Consider the following 17494-nt stretch of genomic DNA (forward strand, 5'->3'; position numbering starts at 1 on the left):
TTGCTGGAACTACAGAGTAATGAAGTACTTCAAGGTTTTGTGTGGATGACTTCCAACCTTACTGTACAGCACAGAGCACAGAGGGACAATATATGTAATCAATATATGATGCAGAATGAACAAGTAAAGACTGTAAGCTGAGTCTGAGGCTCATGCAGGACATTTCATAGTGAGGTGTCTTTGGTTGGATTATTCAAACATTTACATCAAAGCACCAAACTCATTTCTCACAGATGAAGGTCGTTGATTCAGAATAATATGACCGTGTCCATCTCCCATCATAGTCACAACAAGCTGCATAGTAAGCCAAACTGTCACTCTGCTGTCCTGCTGCCCAGAAGCTGTCAGAGAGATCAAATATGATATTAAACTGGACTAAATTGTTTCTGCTTTTCTTTACATTCAGTTTGTGGGGCTGGTGAAAAAACATTTCAACTCATGTTTTGCTGATCTAACTTCTATGTATGGTTCTGATAACTTCTGGAATAACTGCGACAGCATTGTAATATGAAATAGTCTCACGTTTCTGTCAGCAGTGATCCATCCATCCATTTCCATTCATGTTTCTGAGAAGTGCGTTCCAGACCAATCCAGGACTCTCCTCTCATGTTCAGTTCATTGACAAATTCCTGTTTGAGAAGAGACACAAATATTGTCTCCAGTCATAATTCAGCACTTCTGTTGTAGTGACATCATCTTGTGAACATGTCTGAAGGAAGAATAACTGTGATGAAACTTTTCTTCCATTGTGCAGAAATCAGAAAGAGCCAAAGAATCAATGAATATCAGCTCCTCCTGTCGCTCAATAACAAACTCAGCTAACATTTCATTTTACTGAGTTTCATTTAACAAAAACAAAGAAAGAGAGAATTATATTTACCAACCAATTTACCAATAAACTCTACATTTCAATCAAGTATTTTGTTCCATAAATTCCTCTTTGCTTTAGAAATTTGTTAAATAAAATGTCTGAATTTGCAACATTACATTTGAAATGTTAAAAACATAAACTCTCAATATGGAAACAAAATAACCAAACACAGAAATCCATCAGAGCGGAGACAGGAAGCAGGTCACAGACTGACAGCAGGTCAAAGACACAAGTAACAGATGACTGTCAGCTCCATCAAAGATCACACAGACATGAACAAACACACCCACCTGTTCCTCTTTGCTGTTTATCATCACCAGATCAGCTCCTTTATCCTGACACAGTTTTCGACTCTCATACCAAGTTTTACTCTCAGTGGATTTAAAGTAACAGCTGCTTCCAAACCTCGTCCATCGATCAGGACACTTCTCTTAAAGTCAAACACATGTTTTAAAGACAGATGTAATTTCACTGAGTATCAAACTGAAAAAATCTGTATTGTGCATGTATTATTATAGTTATATTCTCCTTTTCCCCCAACATGATTTAAATTCATTTGAACTCAGCACAAAACATTTATAATTAAAAATGATTCAGTCAGGTGATCAGTGTGTAAATCTGATGTTTTTAACATTTGTTTAACATCTCTAACCTACTACTGTGTCCTGTGGCTTTCTTCATCCTGTAGCTGTTTAGATTTTTAGATAATAATCATATCATAACTGATCTATAGCTGCTGCAACTGACTGTTGTCGGCTTCATACTGAGAAACAATTGATGAAACAGTCAAAGAACTTGATAAACATGTTTTTACTTATTTGTTTTTCTTACCTGCACAGTTGTTGTTTTGGTTCTGCAGCTGCTGTTTTATCAAAGTAACTAAAATATGTGTTTAGAAATTTAACAAGAAACAGACTGAAAACATGAAATCTACAACCGTGAAACACAACAACATCACAACAATGACTGAAAATCACAATCACACTTTTGTATTCACTGTCTTTGTAATTTACATGTGGATGTTTCTCCTCTGGTGGAAACAGAAGTGAAGCGCACAGCTGAAAATAATAAACTCATAAATGTCACTCTGCCAGGAAATCTTACTGCATTATCAAATATTTATCAGCCAATCGTTTAAACTCATCTGAAAAATCAGATATGCATCATAGAGAACAGCAGGAAAAGAAACAATAACACGTAAAACTGTTTTCAGCATGAAATGATGTTGGTCTGGCTGAAAGCAACTGAAATATTTAAACAGGTATCACAGCAACATCAGAAAAGCTCAGTGAGAGATTCAAACAGAAATAATCTTCTTCCTCTGCTTTTTCAAATATCAATAAGAGTCAGAAACTTGCAGCCATTGTTCTTTAACATGTCCTGTGGGTGGAGGTGTTAGAACTACAGGAAATCTGATGAGCTAAATACGTATCAACTGTGAACAAAAACCACTGACAAGATTCAGAATAATTGTTCTCGGTGTGGAGGAAGGTGTTAGAAATGCAGTCAGAGATGTTATCTTTAGGTTTTTGAAAGAACAGACAAGCTGCCGTGGGAATCAACACTTCCTCATATCAAAGGTGTTTCCATGTGATCAGGTACTTCCTGTATTTGCTGTGGCAGAAGGACACATTCTGGTTGTGAAGCTGCATGTTTGTTGGCTGCTGGGATTCAGTATCAGTCATACATTCATTTGCAGCCAAGATCCCATCTTTGTAGCTCAGACTGCTGAAGACTCACACTGACTGCCTGCAGCATCTCATATAGCACACACAGCATCAGTGTCTATGATACAGTAACAGACTGAACTTTGACCTGTTGTTATGACTGTCATCATATTTGTGTCATTTTGTGTAACTGCTGTGTTTTTCTGTCCTTCATGCAAAGCTCTGCATGCTGCGCCTCAGCTGTGACTGAATGAGAGGATGATAACGGGCATGTGCAGGTACTCTGCTGTGATTGGTGCACCAACATGCAGCCTAATGATTACATAAAGAGCCAAGATGGCCGCCGTCTGCAGAGGACTTGTTCAGCTTTTCCTTGTTCCAACCTGCCACACCTGTGCAGCTCTCACTCTGTGTTTCCTGTTTCACTCTGAAGGAGTTTGTAGGGCTGAGCTGCCTTTGACTGGGAACAGTTTCTCCTGTTTATGTCAGTTTGGGAGGTCAGCTGAAGCTTATTTCTCTGATACTATTTTTATCAGTTGCATTTGTTGATCTCTTTAATAATTAGAGTATATATTGACAATAACACCCAGTCCAGTCAAAGGAGTCCCTCAAACCAGTGTTATCCTTATGCCAACAACAAACAGGGATAAATGGGGAGGGTTGTGTCAGGAAGGGCATCTGGGGTACAATTCAAACATATAGATAATCACTAAGATTCCTGCACTGGTGGTGCTGTTGCTCAGCAGTTTGCCAACAGTGAGAGAGAGGGAAAGGCTAAAATATAGAGGTGATCTCAGATACTCTAAACATAGAAGTAAGACTGATAAATGGAATGATGTGGCTGATATATCCAAATGAAGGAAGGTAGATTTGTGGGCAGAAGACCAGATAGAAGGGAAGCAAGGCCTGGAGCACTTACGTTCACACTGCAGGTCTTAATGCTCAATTCCAATCTTTTGATCAAATCCTATTTCTTTTGTCTGGTTGTTCACACTACAAATAAAATGTGATGGCAAACGCGCTCTAGTGTGAACTGTTCACGGCCCTCAAAGCTGCCCGCATGAGCAAAAGAAGACGTCACACACAACGCGCTCTGTTTACGGAAATAAAAATGGCGGCTTCAGAGCTAGTAGGTGTTGTTGCAGCAGTCTATCAATTTCTGCACAGTCGTAACCAACACAATTTTCACAAATTAATTACAGAAAGAAGGACGCTGAAAAAAAGAAGAAGAAAAAGACAGCCTGTAATTTAACCATGGCCTTGTTTGGAGCAGTGGCTGCTACCTCCATGCAGAGGTGTATATGGACACGGAGTCGTTTAACTTGAATAGAATTGTTTCACCATATGCCAATCAAGTCCAAAACCTCAGTTTCTGTCCATTGACTCGCTTCGTCTCCAGTTTCTGCTGCCATGCTTCCTCGTTTGTCTTCTCTGGCACTGATAATAGGCGTCTGTCTTGTGTCAGTGACGTAAAAGACGGATGACATGACCATTCAAACAGCAGTTGCTTTCTAAAACATCAGATATGTATCGGATTCAGTACCACATACGAAAGTGACCCAGGTCCCATTTGAAAACATCGAATTTGTGCTGTTCAAACTGTCATACCATGATCGGATACGAGTCGCACAGGGTCAAAAAAGTCAGATTTGATGAGCTTTCACCTGCAGTGTGAACGTAGCCTTAGACGAAGTCAAGCAGTTCTGCCAATAAGGAAGGATAATCTTGAAAGAAGAGTATCTAAGCAGTGTTGTGGAGGTGACGGGAATGCTCTACACAATCATGGATTTGAAGCTGCAAGTTGAAGGTATGATGTTGATATTGTCAGTGTGTGAACCCCACAGGTTGGAGGTCAGTTAGAGGAGAGAGGAATTCTGGAGTAAGGTGGATGCAGTGGAAGAGCCACTTTGTCCAAGAGTGGTGATTGGAGCAGACTTCAGTGGACATGTAGTTGAACAGAGGTGTTGGGTAGGAATAATGTGAAGAAGAGAAATGTAGAAGGACAGATGGTACTGGACCTTTTAAAAGAAAGGATGGAAATGGCAGTGGTGAACATAAGTTTCAAGCAGACACAGGAACACAGGCCGGTAGAGAGGAGCACACAGAAGGACGAGATCTTATTGTATCTTATCTTACAGTGTATGGAGAGGATGATGATCCCAGCTAACATCAGGAGGCACAGCACTGCTAGACCCAGTGTAGCACATCTGAAAGAGCCCTTCTGGACTGAAGGACTCTTAGTCTTTGGTCCTGTTAGAAAACAGTGCAGATGTTGGTTTGTGGTCATTTCGTGTCACTGCCTTTAATAGACCTGTGGTTGTGGTTGGATGAGCTCAACTTCACAAAAGAATCAGATACCAAAATATATCTTTATTGTGATTAACCCTCAACCAACCAAACTATTTATGCAAGACGTCAACTGACTAAAGTTATAGAGTGGGTCATTTATGACCTTACATTTTAGAGTAATATATTCTAAGTGGCTCTTTATTTTTTTATCATACACATACTGTTTTTATTAGCTGTCAAACATATTCTAACCTGATATCATTACTTTTGTTTTATTAAAAACCCCCAAAAAAGAAGAAGAAGCGGTCTTGTTTAGAAAGAATACGTTTTCTGAAACTGCACTTGTGTCTGAAAGCTAGCAGCTGTTCCTGCACACAGAGCTCAGCAGCAGGCAGATAGTATTTGAGTAACAGTTACAAACATTGTCTGAACATCCCTGAAAGCAGCAGCGTTGTCCATAACCATCCACTGTGCTGGTTTATCATTAAGTCTAAATGTGTTTTCTATGCAGAGCCAACTGTATAAACAGGTAATATGAAGAAATCATGCTGCATAAGAAAAGAGCAAATCAGGTAAAAGGTTCATACAGCACATGGAGATGATTGATGGGCTGCAGTTCATTGGGATTAAAAGCTGACTGTAACAAACTGGAAGTAAACAGATTATTACAGGTGACTTACCTCCTCCTTGTGATTGAATTCCAGTGTGAGCAAAGTCTGCACTGTCGTAGATACACGTAGTATAGATATCCACCTCCCTCTGCTCCCACTCTGCTCCGTCCTCCTTTCTGCTGTTTCTCACCTTCTTTGATAGATCTGGTTTGGCATAGATATGTGAGGACATGTTGAGAGGACTGAGACACTGAGCAGGAGCTTAAACTGCACTCTAACCGTTGTGCACTGCTAACTCTGGCAGATACAATGATATACTGTCCTGACACTGATGTCACTTTTGGCCGGCCTTCTTCCTGCTTTCAGAACGGAAGAAACTTTTCAGAAGCAACAAAGAAGCACAAACCCACAAAACCTCGGCTGTGCTGAGAGGAGCATTTCTTTGTCTTTATATTTGTAAAGCCTGAGACAAACTATAAAAACACTTGTTTAACAAAAGAATAAGTGCATTTTGATCTGCTCAATAAAAAGTGAGCTTAGAGATATGGTAAATGGTCAATGACCTGTATTTGTATAGTGATTTACTTGGTCCCTAAGGACCCCAAAGCGCTTTAAGCATCCAGCCACTCACACACACATTGACACAAGCTACACTGTAGCCACAGCCGCCCGGGGCGCACTGGCAGAGGCGCCAGCACAAACAAATTCAGCCTTTCGCTTGTACTTTCTCAGCTCCACTTTTATTTCTGTTGCATTTTAGAGAAACACACCATTTTGACTGCTTGAGATTGTAGATGCTTTCATTAGATCATCTCTCAGTCACTGAGCACTAAAACAATGATGTGACTGTAATGTTCCCATTACTGCCATCATCATGCCAAATCTTATTTAGGTATTTTTCAGATTTCCTTCTCCTTTTGTTCAAGACCTGGCAAACATGGGGACCAGCCAATGGTATCAATTCCTTTAAAAATGTATTGATTTATATATATATATAAAAAAAGATCTAATATTGATTTTCACCTTTTACCATTTCAGACAGATTTTTTCAGATTCTCTGAGCCTTCTGATGTTATTATGCACTGTAGATGATGATTCTTCTGTAATATATACTTTATATAAATTTAATTTCTAAATTTAAGTACTGAATAAGTAATCTTAAGGAGTGTGTGATTTCATGATGTTTGTAATTGTAATGTGAAGGCTGTGTGCAGGCATGAATGGTGAAATGGAGGACCCAAAGTGCAGACTCCGGAGACAAACTGAACTCAAAAACAAACTCCCGAGGTCAACGGCCCAACAACACAAAAGTCCAAAAAACAGTTCAGGAGGCCGACCGCAAAGCCAGTGATGGCGATAGAGCAGGTCCCGAGGCCGGCCGCAATGAGGACATGCGTGGGAGCCGCAGGAGGTGGCGCTGCAGGCACCGGCGTGGGAGTCGCAGGAGGTGGCGCTGCAGGCACCGGCATGGGAGTCGCAGGAGGTGGCGCTGCAGACGACGGCGTGGGAGCCCCAGGAGGTGGCGCTGCAGGCGCTGGCGTGGGAGCCGCAGGAGTTGGCGCTGCAGGCGCCGGCGTGGGAGCCCCAGGAGGTGGCGCTGCAGGCGACGGCGTTACTCAAAAAGTAACAAACTTCCAAATAACCTTACGCAGACAGACAGACAGAACACAGCAAGCTGAGGGTAGTTTGTGACACAGACAGATGTATACACAGGGCTTAAATACACAGAGTGGGCAATCAGGGAATGAGAGACAGGAGGGAAACACAGCTGGGGCAGCTCAGGCCTGACGAGACAAAGGAAGCAAAACCAGATGCATTACATGAGACACAGACTTTCAAAGTAAAACAGGAAACATAACACAGAAACACAGACTTGACACAGGGTACAGCAGACCGGGAAGACAGCAACTATGGATCACAGACAGAAAACCAGACGACTACAACTCTAACAAAACCCACACAGAACCTAAACTAAGAATAATCCTATAACCCATAAGGCACAGCTGGAATTTAATAAAATCAACAAAATCAAAGAACCAAAACAAAAACACTGGGTCGATGACCCAGCACCCTAACAGTATCCATCTTTATTCACTTGTTATATACCTTATGGGAAAATGTAATGAAAACTATAAAATGTGCTGTTATAAAGTCAGATTGTATAAAAACAGAACTTATTTTTTATTATCTTTAAATATTTAATAATTTAATCGTCTTTATTATTTTTTTTTTTAGTTTCAATATATATATGAACCAAAACTGTCACCACAGGGGGGCAGCATAGAGCCAGAGAGTGTTAGTGTAGCTGTTCAGCCCTATAGTAAGAAACAAGAAGACTGATGAAGGAAAAGCTTCTTCCACTGGTGTAACACACAGGCTTGTATGAAGTCACACTAACTAACCAGCAGTAACCCACATTTGATCAAAGCAGGGGCAGAACTTTAATAACAGGTTATAATGTGTCATCACAGTTGTTGTCAATCCAAACACACTTTCTGATTGTTGCTGTTTATTGTAAAAGAACAACACACTGGGAGTACAGAGTGTGTATGGGGAGTATGTGTGCTGCATTTATTTGTGTGTGTCTCTATGATAGGTGAGTATTTGTATCTGTGTACATGAGGGTAGGAATGCATGTTTGTGTCTTCTTAGAAGCTTGGAAAGAAAAGCGTCTGGACTTCTTTAAGTTGCTTGAAGATGTTTTCACCTGTTCTCTCTGTTGAAAATGTGAACATTGGCATCCTCGAAGGAGTGTCCTTTAGATGCAGATGGACAGAGTCTTGTCCCGTGGAGGTGGCTCTTGTGTCTGTTTGTCTATGTCTGTCAGTTAAATATATCGTATAGGAGACACACACAGTGATATTTGAGAAGTGAAATGAAGTTTATTGGATTTACAGAAAGTGTGCAAGAATTGTTTAAACAAAATCAGGCAGGTGCATAAATGTGGGCACCACAAAAAAAGAAATGAAATCGATATTTAGTAGATCCGCCTTCTGCAGAAATTACAGCCTCTAAACGCTTCCTGTAGGTCCCGATGAGAGTCTGGATTGCGGTTGAAGGTATTTTGGATCATTCCTCTTTACAGAACATCTCTAGTTCATTCAGGTTTGATGGCTTCTGAGTATGGACAGCTCTCTTTAACTCACACCACAGGTTTTCAAGGTTTTCAGGTCTGGGGACTGAGATGAACGTTCCAGAACGTTGTTCCTCTGCATGAATGCTTTAGTGGATTTTGAGCAGTGTTTCGGGTCGTTGTCTTGTTGAAAGATCCAGCCCCGGCGCAGCTTCAGCTTTGTCACGGCTTTACAAGTAATGGCGTTACCAACGGCGTTACTTTTTTCAGTAACGAGTAATCTAACTAATTACTATTCCTATCGTTACAACGCCGTTACAGTTACTAACAAGAAAATGTGGTCCGTTACTATTTTTCAACAAACAGACGGCTGAAGCTGTGTTCAGCATCTTATAATTATACCCTGGACCCCAGAGGGTTAAACATTTTTTTAAAGTAACGCAGTAGTTACTTTTCAAGTAATTAATTACTTTTAGAATATTGTAACTCAGTTACTAACTCAGTTACTTTTTTGAAGAAGTAACTAGTAACTATAATTAATTACTTTTTCAATGTAGCTTGCCCAACACTGGTAATGACATGTTCCTTAATAGAGCTACTCAGTCAGTATTAAGACTTTTTGGAATACACAAGTTTTATTCGCCACAATGAGTCCAGGACAGGTATTATATGTTTTTGGTAGAATGCCTCTGAGTGATTATAGAAATCAGTTGAAATCCTTTATGCATTCTTGGTGCATGCAGAGGTGCCTCTAAGTTAGGCAGATAACTGGTTGGTGCCCAAAGGCAATAGCACCAGCAGGGGGCCCCTTAGGACTGACAATAATAATAATAATAATAACGGATTGGATTTATATAGCGGTTTTCAAGGCACCCAAAGCGCTTTACAATACCACTATTCATTCACACACTGGTGGAGGCAGCTACAGTTGTAGCCACAGCTGCCCTGGGGCAGACTGACGGAAGCGAGGCTGCCATATCGCGCCATCGGCCCCTCTGGCCAACACCAGTAGGGTAAAGTGTCTTGCCCAAGGACACAACGACCAGGACAGAGAGCCCGGGGATCGAACCGGCAACCTTCCGGTTACAGATGCGCTTCCCAACCCCCTGAGCCACAGTCGCCTGTGGACAAACCAGACACAGCAGCAATGTACAAAGTTTGCAGTGACAGTTAGCGACATGACCTTACTAAGGGGCCCCAGCTGTCTCCATTCAGTCATACTGCAAGGGTCATTTATGAATCATTCTACACAAACATAAGCACTGATGCCAGCCAGTGAAAACTAAGGTGAGATAGACCCTCGGGCAGATATTCTTTTGGACACATGTACCAGAACAAATACAGCATCCCACGTTATCTTTCGCTGTCTTACACACTTGCTATAAATGCTTAAACTGCTGCCACTGTCATTATTGAAACCTGCTGCTGAAATCAAATTTAGAATGAGACAACACATTTTAACAGTAAACCATGAATTAAGAGACAAGTCAGCTTATTTTGCCTCATGTTTCCTAATGTCCTTCATCCTGAATCCTTCCATAGCTGCTGTGTTAGAGCTTCACCAGGTGAGGTCTCCACAGCATTGGTGTTGTGTAGTGATGTTTCGATGCTTACCACAAAACACACACAGATCACAGATGAACATCCTCCCCACTCCGCCACCCAGCAAAACATGCAGTGTCTACCTTCTTTAATATATATGTTTGTGTATGAGTTCTTGGTATTTTTGTTCCTGGTGAGTCTCTGGGAGTGTACTCAGAGCCTTAGGATAAGTTCAAAACTTGAAGGATTTGAGGAGTCTTTCTTCAGGTAAAAGAAAATGCAGTACACACAGTATGACATTGACCCTTAGACAAGTGCTTGCTAAGGCTAATGCTATTCTGACACTTTCACCTGAGAAAAAGTGACCCAGCAGACAGAAGTAGACAACACATCAGTACAACAGTGCAATTCGAATGATTCCACAACTCAACCGAAAGCTCTTGAATCCAGTCGAGATTTTCCATCTGCCTAATTTCAGTCAATTTACCAATTACTCTGAAAATAGGGTCCTAGAAATTACAGCAAAAAAAAAGGAGCATGTTAGATCACTGGGATTCAGTACAGTGAAAATGCCTTATTGTTGTGACCTTAAATAGTTAAAGCCATGAGTATGTTATTTACCACGTGTGGGACCTCGGTGCTAATGATTAACAGATTTTAATCAGTGTGGTGTGGTTTGAATAAAGTTGGCAAAATGTTGCTGGAAAGTTCTGTTTTCTTTTTTTTTCTTCAAGAGGCAATAAAGAGCGAGGTAGGGACTGAAGAGGATGCTACTCTTCAGTCTTTGGTATGCAGTGATGAGGCCATCATACTGCTGATGCCTGAAGATCTGGACAATGAGTGCCAAGCCCACCATGACTGAGTGGAGCTCGGAGACCAAGAGAAAAATGGCAGAGAGCCATTGAGCAAGAGAAAAGCCATGCAGAACATTGACAACTCAGGTGAGCTTATAGGGAAGAAGATTTAAGTGTGAATCTGTTTTTCCCCTGTGAATATCACTGGAAGCAGTGATATTCTGATGCAAAAGGATGCAGGAAAATGTTCTGTATTCCTAATGTTGGACCTCACCAGCCTTTGCAGCCCTTACATTCTAATGAATGCTCTTGGTCCTCTTTCAACATTTGTAAAATCGTCTATCAGCAACCTCGGGGTAACCTTTGATTCTGCTCTTACTTTGGATGTTCACGTCAAATCTCTGGTTCGGTCCTGCTTCTATCATTTAAGAAACATTTCTAAATTGAGCCCTATAGTATCTCATACTGAACTCATACTGTGACACTGTTGCTTATACAGCTGCAGTGGCTCCCCGTTGAATTCACAGTCCATTTTAAGATACTAGTTCTGACCTCCAAAGCTCTTCAAGCACAAGCACCAGCCTATATCACTGAACTTTTACAGTGCTATGTCCCTAGGAGGTCCCTGAGGTAATGCAATCAGGGCTTGCTTGTTATTCAGCACACAAGGCTGAGAACTAAGGGAGACGCAGCTTTTGCCACTGTGGCTGCCAGACTGTGGACTCAGTGGTCACTTTTTTAAAAAAACAACTAAAACATCTTTTTAGAATTACATTTTGTTAACTTTTGTCTGCTTTTGTTTTATACTTGTGAAGCACTTTGTGATCTTTTTATATAGAAATGTGCTATATAAATATAAAATTTTACTTACTTACTTACTTATTTACAGTAAAATACGGAGAGTGTCCTAAACGGCCAGAAGAGGGAACGATGTGACACCAAGGGTGAAGAATTAGTCTGACAGACAGCTCACCCAAACAGAGAAAAACATCTTTGCTAAAGGCTTGAATTTTGTTGTCACGCTAAGACAAATCCCGCTAGTAGAGCTGATCACAGCCACAGAAACAGCAATTTGAAAAAAACAATATTGCAGAAGTGGAAGCAGAGCAACTACGAACACAAGTTTCGTCTCAGCAATGCAAAGCCCCCAGCATCCAACATCACCATGGAGGAGAGGAAGGTAATGACAATAACATTATCATCCTTCCGGCAGACAAGGGTAGGTGCACAGCTTTGCTAAACCAGAAAGACTATCATGAGAAAATTTTGTCACTACTCACTGACGAAAATACTTATGAGCCCGTCAAACAAGACCCAGGAAGTGGCTGCTGGAAGAGGGTGATGTCTGAAGAAGTTAGAACAACACAAGGCATTGAAGAGACCTCATACCACAGGCTGCACCCAGGGTATGGGTAGACTAGACAGACTAGACACTGAACTAAACCAACAGGGAAAACGAGTGCACCAAAACAAAACCTAAGAACTAAACCCTTAACCAGAATAATCTGAAACATGGAAAATAATATTCAAAACAGGATAACTAAAGAATCAGAACATAGACCATCGTATAGATAAATACCAAAAATACAAGAGACAAAAATGCTGGGTCAAAATGACCCAGAACCGTGACACATCGTCTCTCTTAAATGACAAGTTTAAAGGTAGGTGAATTAATTTACAGTGCTGTGAAAAAGCATTTGGGTCCCTCCTGATTTCTTAGTTTTATCCATATCCTGCAAAGCACAGTGGGTAAAATTCCTCCACAGTGATGAGAGACTCACTGCCAGTTAGCACTAATGGTTGATTGCCAATGGTTGCACTCCAGTTATCAGGTTTGGAGGAGGATTACTTTTCACACCAGTTAGGTTTGGATAACCTTTTCCCCTAGTAAATGAAATCATAATTTAAAAGCTGCACTTTGGTCCAAATTTTATGCAAATGTAATTGTTTTAGATTTTCCTAAATTCAAAACACAGTCAGCATAATTTTCGAGTCATCAACCATTTGAGTATATTTCAAACGTAACTGTACAAAACTGCCAATGGAACCAGTGTTTTTCAAAAATAAAAAACTTAAAATGCACTGTTCCAGATTATTACGCACACAGAGTATCAAAACATTTTATAGGTTGAAAATGGTCATTTGTTGAATTTGCAGCATTAGTAGATCAATTTTACTGAAATCAAAAGCTATTTCAATCAAAAATATCTCAACAGGTCAAGTTACATATTAACACAGGAGCCCTTATTTGATATCAGCTTTACAATTCTTGCATCCATGGAACTTGTGAGATTTTGGAGAGTTTCTGCTTGAATGTCTTTGCAGGATGTCAGAATAGCCTCCGAGCTGCTGTTTGGATGCAAACTGCCCCACCCTCATATTTTTTGCTCGAGGATGCTCCAAAGGTTGTCAATAGGATTTTAAGTCTTCTCTTTCTACCATGGAAGAAAGTGGTCAGTCACTCCACATACTTTGCAGAGGTCATTTTCACATCTTCAGGGACCCTAAAGGGCCGATCAGTTCTCTCCCGTGATTCCGGCTCAAAACATGACTCCACCACCTCCTTCTTTAGTAGTTTTTCCTTTAATTGGGCTCAGCTGGCAAACTAATGATCATAGCTGTCTGAGATTGATTTCAGTGATACAAAGAGCCCTGAGACACAATTCAATCCATGGGTTCAATTGAAAAAAAGACTTGTTTAATCTTTATGACACGTAAACACAATTTGCATAATAATTTGGAACTCTGTGTAATTACTTGGCTTATCTTTATCTAATATTAAAATTGGTTTGATTTCATATAGGTGACAAATATATCATAAATATAGCAATCTGATCTTATTTGTAGACTCCCACTCCATTTTGTGTTGATTCAGTATTAAATGAATGTGGATGTAAGACAGTTCACTGATGAACAGTAGAGAACAGCAAACCTCCAGCTCTGCGCCCAGTCTGAAGGATGAGGAGGAGGGGCTGAAGCAGAAAACCTGCGCATGAATAGCAGACACTGTGTCCAGTTAGTCCTGCTACAAGCCCTCACAACACCCAAACTCAAGAAGATAAGGGAAAGAGATCTGAGCAGCACTTCAGACATTACCGCTACTGCTGACGAAGACAAACATGTCCAGAAAAGCTGTGCTGGGTTTGATTCTTCTTTGTCTGCTTCTCGTCTTCTTCTTCTCTTCTTTTTCACCATCATCTTCTAAAGGTGAGTTTAATAAGTGAGATGTAAATCAGTTCTTTTGGATGTATGTCCAATGTCAAAGTTATACATGTAAGTACAGAGAGGTGTATTTCTGTTAGTCTGTGTTATGTTAGGTACTTTGTCTCCTGCACTGTAAGCTTAGTGTCTGAATTGTGAGCGACTGGTGTCGTTGTAGTTATGAATTGAACAGGTGGAGGACAGACAGGTGTTAAGTTAGGGTGTGTGTCATGAGAGGAATCCATCAGGATTCCCCACAACAAAAATAACTAAACAGCAGAACCTCCATCTGAATTTAGCGAAGAAGAGAAAGCTGAATAATTTTAAATTTGTAGCACAATGTTAATCTCATTCATCACAATCTCACTGGTCCAAGATCAGTGTTCCTTAATAGGCACTGAAGTTGGAATCATCCAGTAACAAACTATACATCTGAATTTTAAATATAAATATTCAACTGACAGCAGCTAAAATAATTTGAGGCTATTTTAAAAGTCTTTCATTTAACAAAAAAAAAGAAGGTAAAATCTTCAATTTATTGGGGCAAATCTCTGGTACCATGGCTTTATGAATATGGACTCTCAGAGGTGAAGCTCACATGAAATTATGGATAATTGAAATTCCAAAAATAATTGGATGTCCCACCTTTGACAGCTGATTTGAAAGACTGTAGAAATCACAGCGATGCAGGTAGGGGTCAGATATTTTTCCATGTATAAGGCATAAACTATTGTTTGAAATTGCAATAATTAAGCTAATGGTTTCACAGATACTAAAGAACATAACCAAAAACAAAAATCCAACTTCAGCCTGAAATTCAAGTCATAGCTAGTTTCTGTTAATATAAAATGTTGTACGTTCTCATTGTCTGCAAATTCATTTTTAATACAGCGGTCCCTCGTTTATCGCGGGAGTTACGTTCTAAAAATAACCTGCGAAAGATGAAATCAGCAAAGTAGTGAACTTTATTTCTTACAATTATCATAGATGTTTTAAGGCTGTAAAACCCCTCACTACACACTTTATACACTTTTCTCAGACAGGCATGAACATTGTCACACTTTTCTCTCTTGTTTAAACTCTCAAAGATCAAACTTACGTAGAAAAATAAATCCAGTATTATAGAATGAAACTAAAGATCGAACCCTGTTTTTAGGTCCAGAACATGGAAATAGAGCAGCTGCAAGAGAGTTCAACACTAATGAATCATTAATGAATCAATGGTACAGAAGTAGAGGAAGCAAGAAGAATGAGTTGAGTAAAGTTTGACTCATCTGACTGTTTGGTTTCACTTAATGCGCCTTATAATCCTTTGACGTCGACACTGTTGTGTTTGTTTTCTTCTGCTAGTGAACATTTATGTAAATTTGACAAGCTGAACACATTCGGTGCAGTACAGGAGACACGACACGAGATTGACTGAAAATGGTCTACAGCCAATCAGGAGACAAAAAAAAAATCTTTGAGATCTAATTATTGTTTTATGAAACTGTTTTAAAATAAAAATGCTGCTTGATCTCACTTTAAACATGTGATCATATTTCAACATGAAATGATGAAACACCGTCAGCCTGCAGACTCAATTCAAAACCTCGCTTTAACCCCCAAAGACCCAAACTCTTTCATGGGATGCATTTTTAGTCACAATTGAGTAACGATGCGCAAAACTCTTTATTTGGTGTACAAAAAATGAGAAACAACAATTTTGTCCCTTTGAGCAATATGGCTCATTTGAAAGAGCAACATTTAGTATTGTGGTGATGTCCTATGAGGTTAAACTATATTTAGTCCAATTTTTAAAGTTTAGAAAAGTCATTTTGAACCCACCTTCACTCGAAATTGTCCATACTTTTAACTACTGATCGTTATGTAATTAGTAGTCTGTCTAAACCTCCATATGTGATTTTATTTTTAGTGCAGTCCAGCTCAGCTTCCAGGTTCAGGTAACTCTAATGGTACCGTAGATGTGGTGTGAAGTGGGTGACTCATCCACTCTGAGATGCATCATGTAGGAGGCTGCAGGAATGAAGACATTTTAAGACCTTGTTGTTCTGCATACATCAATAAAGTGCCATGGGTGCACGTGTATATGTGGCATGGGAATATGTATATGAGCAAATTATCAACATTGACATCACGACATCAGTACTTCTACTTTGTAACTGTGATACTGAGCAGATTGTGTAAAAACTCAGTTTCTGTTTGAGGAAGGGAGACATGTTTTCCAGCGTGACATCATCTCATAGACGATTCTTACGCTGTGAAAGGTTGAAGTTGTTATTTGACTTCTGTTTGTGGGCAGTTGATTTTCTAAAAGTTTCTCCTCATGTGATTTTCAATAATATTATTCATATTTAGCACACACTGGATTCTGGTTTGTTTGGCATCACAGACGCTTTAAATCCAACCTTTCTGTTCTGTGTTGTTGCTTCTGTCTTTCAGAAATAACAACCATCAGAGCTACGGTCGGACAGGATGTCGTTCTGCCGTGTCACGTTTCAAAAGATAGATCCATCGCAGGCGTCGTGTGGACCCACACTGACACGAAAACACATTATGTTTTTGTGTACTACAGCAATAGCTCTGAAATAATCAGTCAGCAGGAAGAAGTACTGAACTGGATAAGCATAGAGAGAGAGAAGACGGATGGCGATTATTTTGTTTTCTGGCAACACAGGGAGTAACAAACAAATGGCTGTGAGCCATTTTGAAGATTGTCATCAAGCTGACAATGAATCCAATGGGTGAGTTTGTAGAAGAACAGAAGTTTCCGGAGCCTGTACTGGAAAACAAGTTTGCCAATCCAGGGCTTGTTTTCTTTTTTTGAAGAAGGTCTTGTCAGGACCCTTACTGAATACTGGGTGCAAAGGTGTGCAGTCTTAGCACTAAATTATCCAACAACACCAGATTATCATTTCCTCATCTGGCTTCACATTGAAGTAGTTTTCTAATCAGTAGGGCAATGCTAGCTTTATTAATCTATTAATTAATCTGCTTTGACCAATCAGAAATGTGGCCCGTCTAGTGTCAGCAGAGTGACTGATTTTACAAACAGGCTGAAAGCAAAAAAGCAGATATACTCAGATATATGTCAGATTTTCTAAACAAAAGCCCAAAGTTAGCCCAGAAATGTGTTAGGATGTCCTACAATGCTGACTGTTCAAGTTAACAGACTTTTGCAGAATACGTTTCAAGGCTGTTCCTGACAACTAATTTAGTCTTATTTAGACCATATCTACCAGTCGGCCCTTTCATTATTCCTGTTTGGGTTCTTCCTGGCTTCCTTCCACAGTCCAAAGACTCGCTTGCTTTGTTAACTAGTGATTCTAAATCGGCTGTAAGCATAAATGTGAGAACGAATACGTTTGTGCTTCTATGTGCTGGCCTGTGATAGACTGGCTACCTGTCAAAAGTGTTCAAACCACTGCAAATATGAAGTGCGTTGC

General features: G+C 40.0%; 2 protein-coding genes across 3 annotated transcripts in view; both read right to left on the minus strand.

Moving 5' to 3' along the window:
• LOC309699540 (collectin-12-like) overlaps positions 1-5755 on the minus strand; it is a 25185-nt gene extending 19430 nt beyond the window's left edge. The window contains exons 1-6 of one of the 2 annotated variants that reach the window (XM_082522644.1): positions 5508-5755; positions 4675-4788; positions 1703-1750; positions 1162-1301; positions 523-629; positions 9-341 (exon numbers count right to left, since the gene is read on the minus strand). In XM_082522644.1, coding sequence (XP_082378770.1) covers positions 221-341; positions 523-629; positions 1162-1301; positions 1703-1750; positions 4675-4788; positions 5508-5670 — 693 coding nt within the window. In that variant the 5' untranslated portion in view covers positions 5671-5755 and the 3' untranslated portion in view covers positions 9-220. Of the gene's footprint in view, positions 1-8; positions 342-522; positions 630-1161; positions 1302-1702; positions 1751-4674; positions 4789-5507 lie in introns of those variants that run through there. The other variant, XM_082522643.1, reaches the window with a different exon arrangement.
• Positions 5756-6987: 1232 nt separating this feature from the next.
• Positions 6988-17494, minus strand: part of LOC309699535 (C-type lectin domain family 4 member E-like) — a gene marked incomplete at its 3' end in the record, with an annotated part of 33220 nt that continues 22713 nt past the window's right edge. Inside the window, exon 6 of the mRNA XM_082522636.1 lies at positions 6988-7081. Coding sequence (XP_082378762.1) covers positions 7051-7081 — 31 coding nt within the window. The remainder of the gene's footprint in view (positions 7082-17494) is intronic.

This window comes from Aulonocara stuartgranti, assembly GCF_965226115.1.
Source record: "Aulonocara stuartgranti genome assembly, chromosome: 22".
Lineage (NCBI taxonomy): Eukaryota > Metazoa > Chordata > Actinopteri > Cichliformes > Cichlidae > Aulonocara > Aulonocara stuartgranti.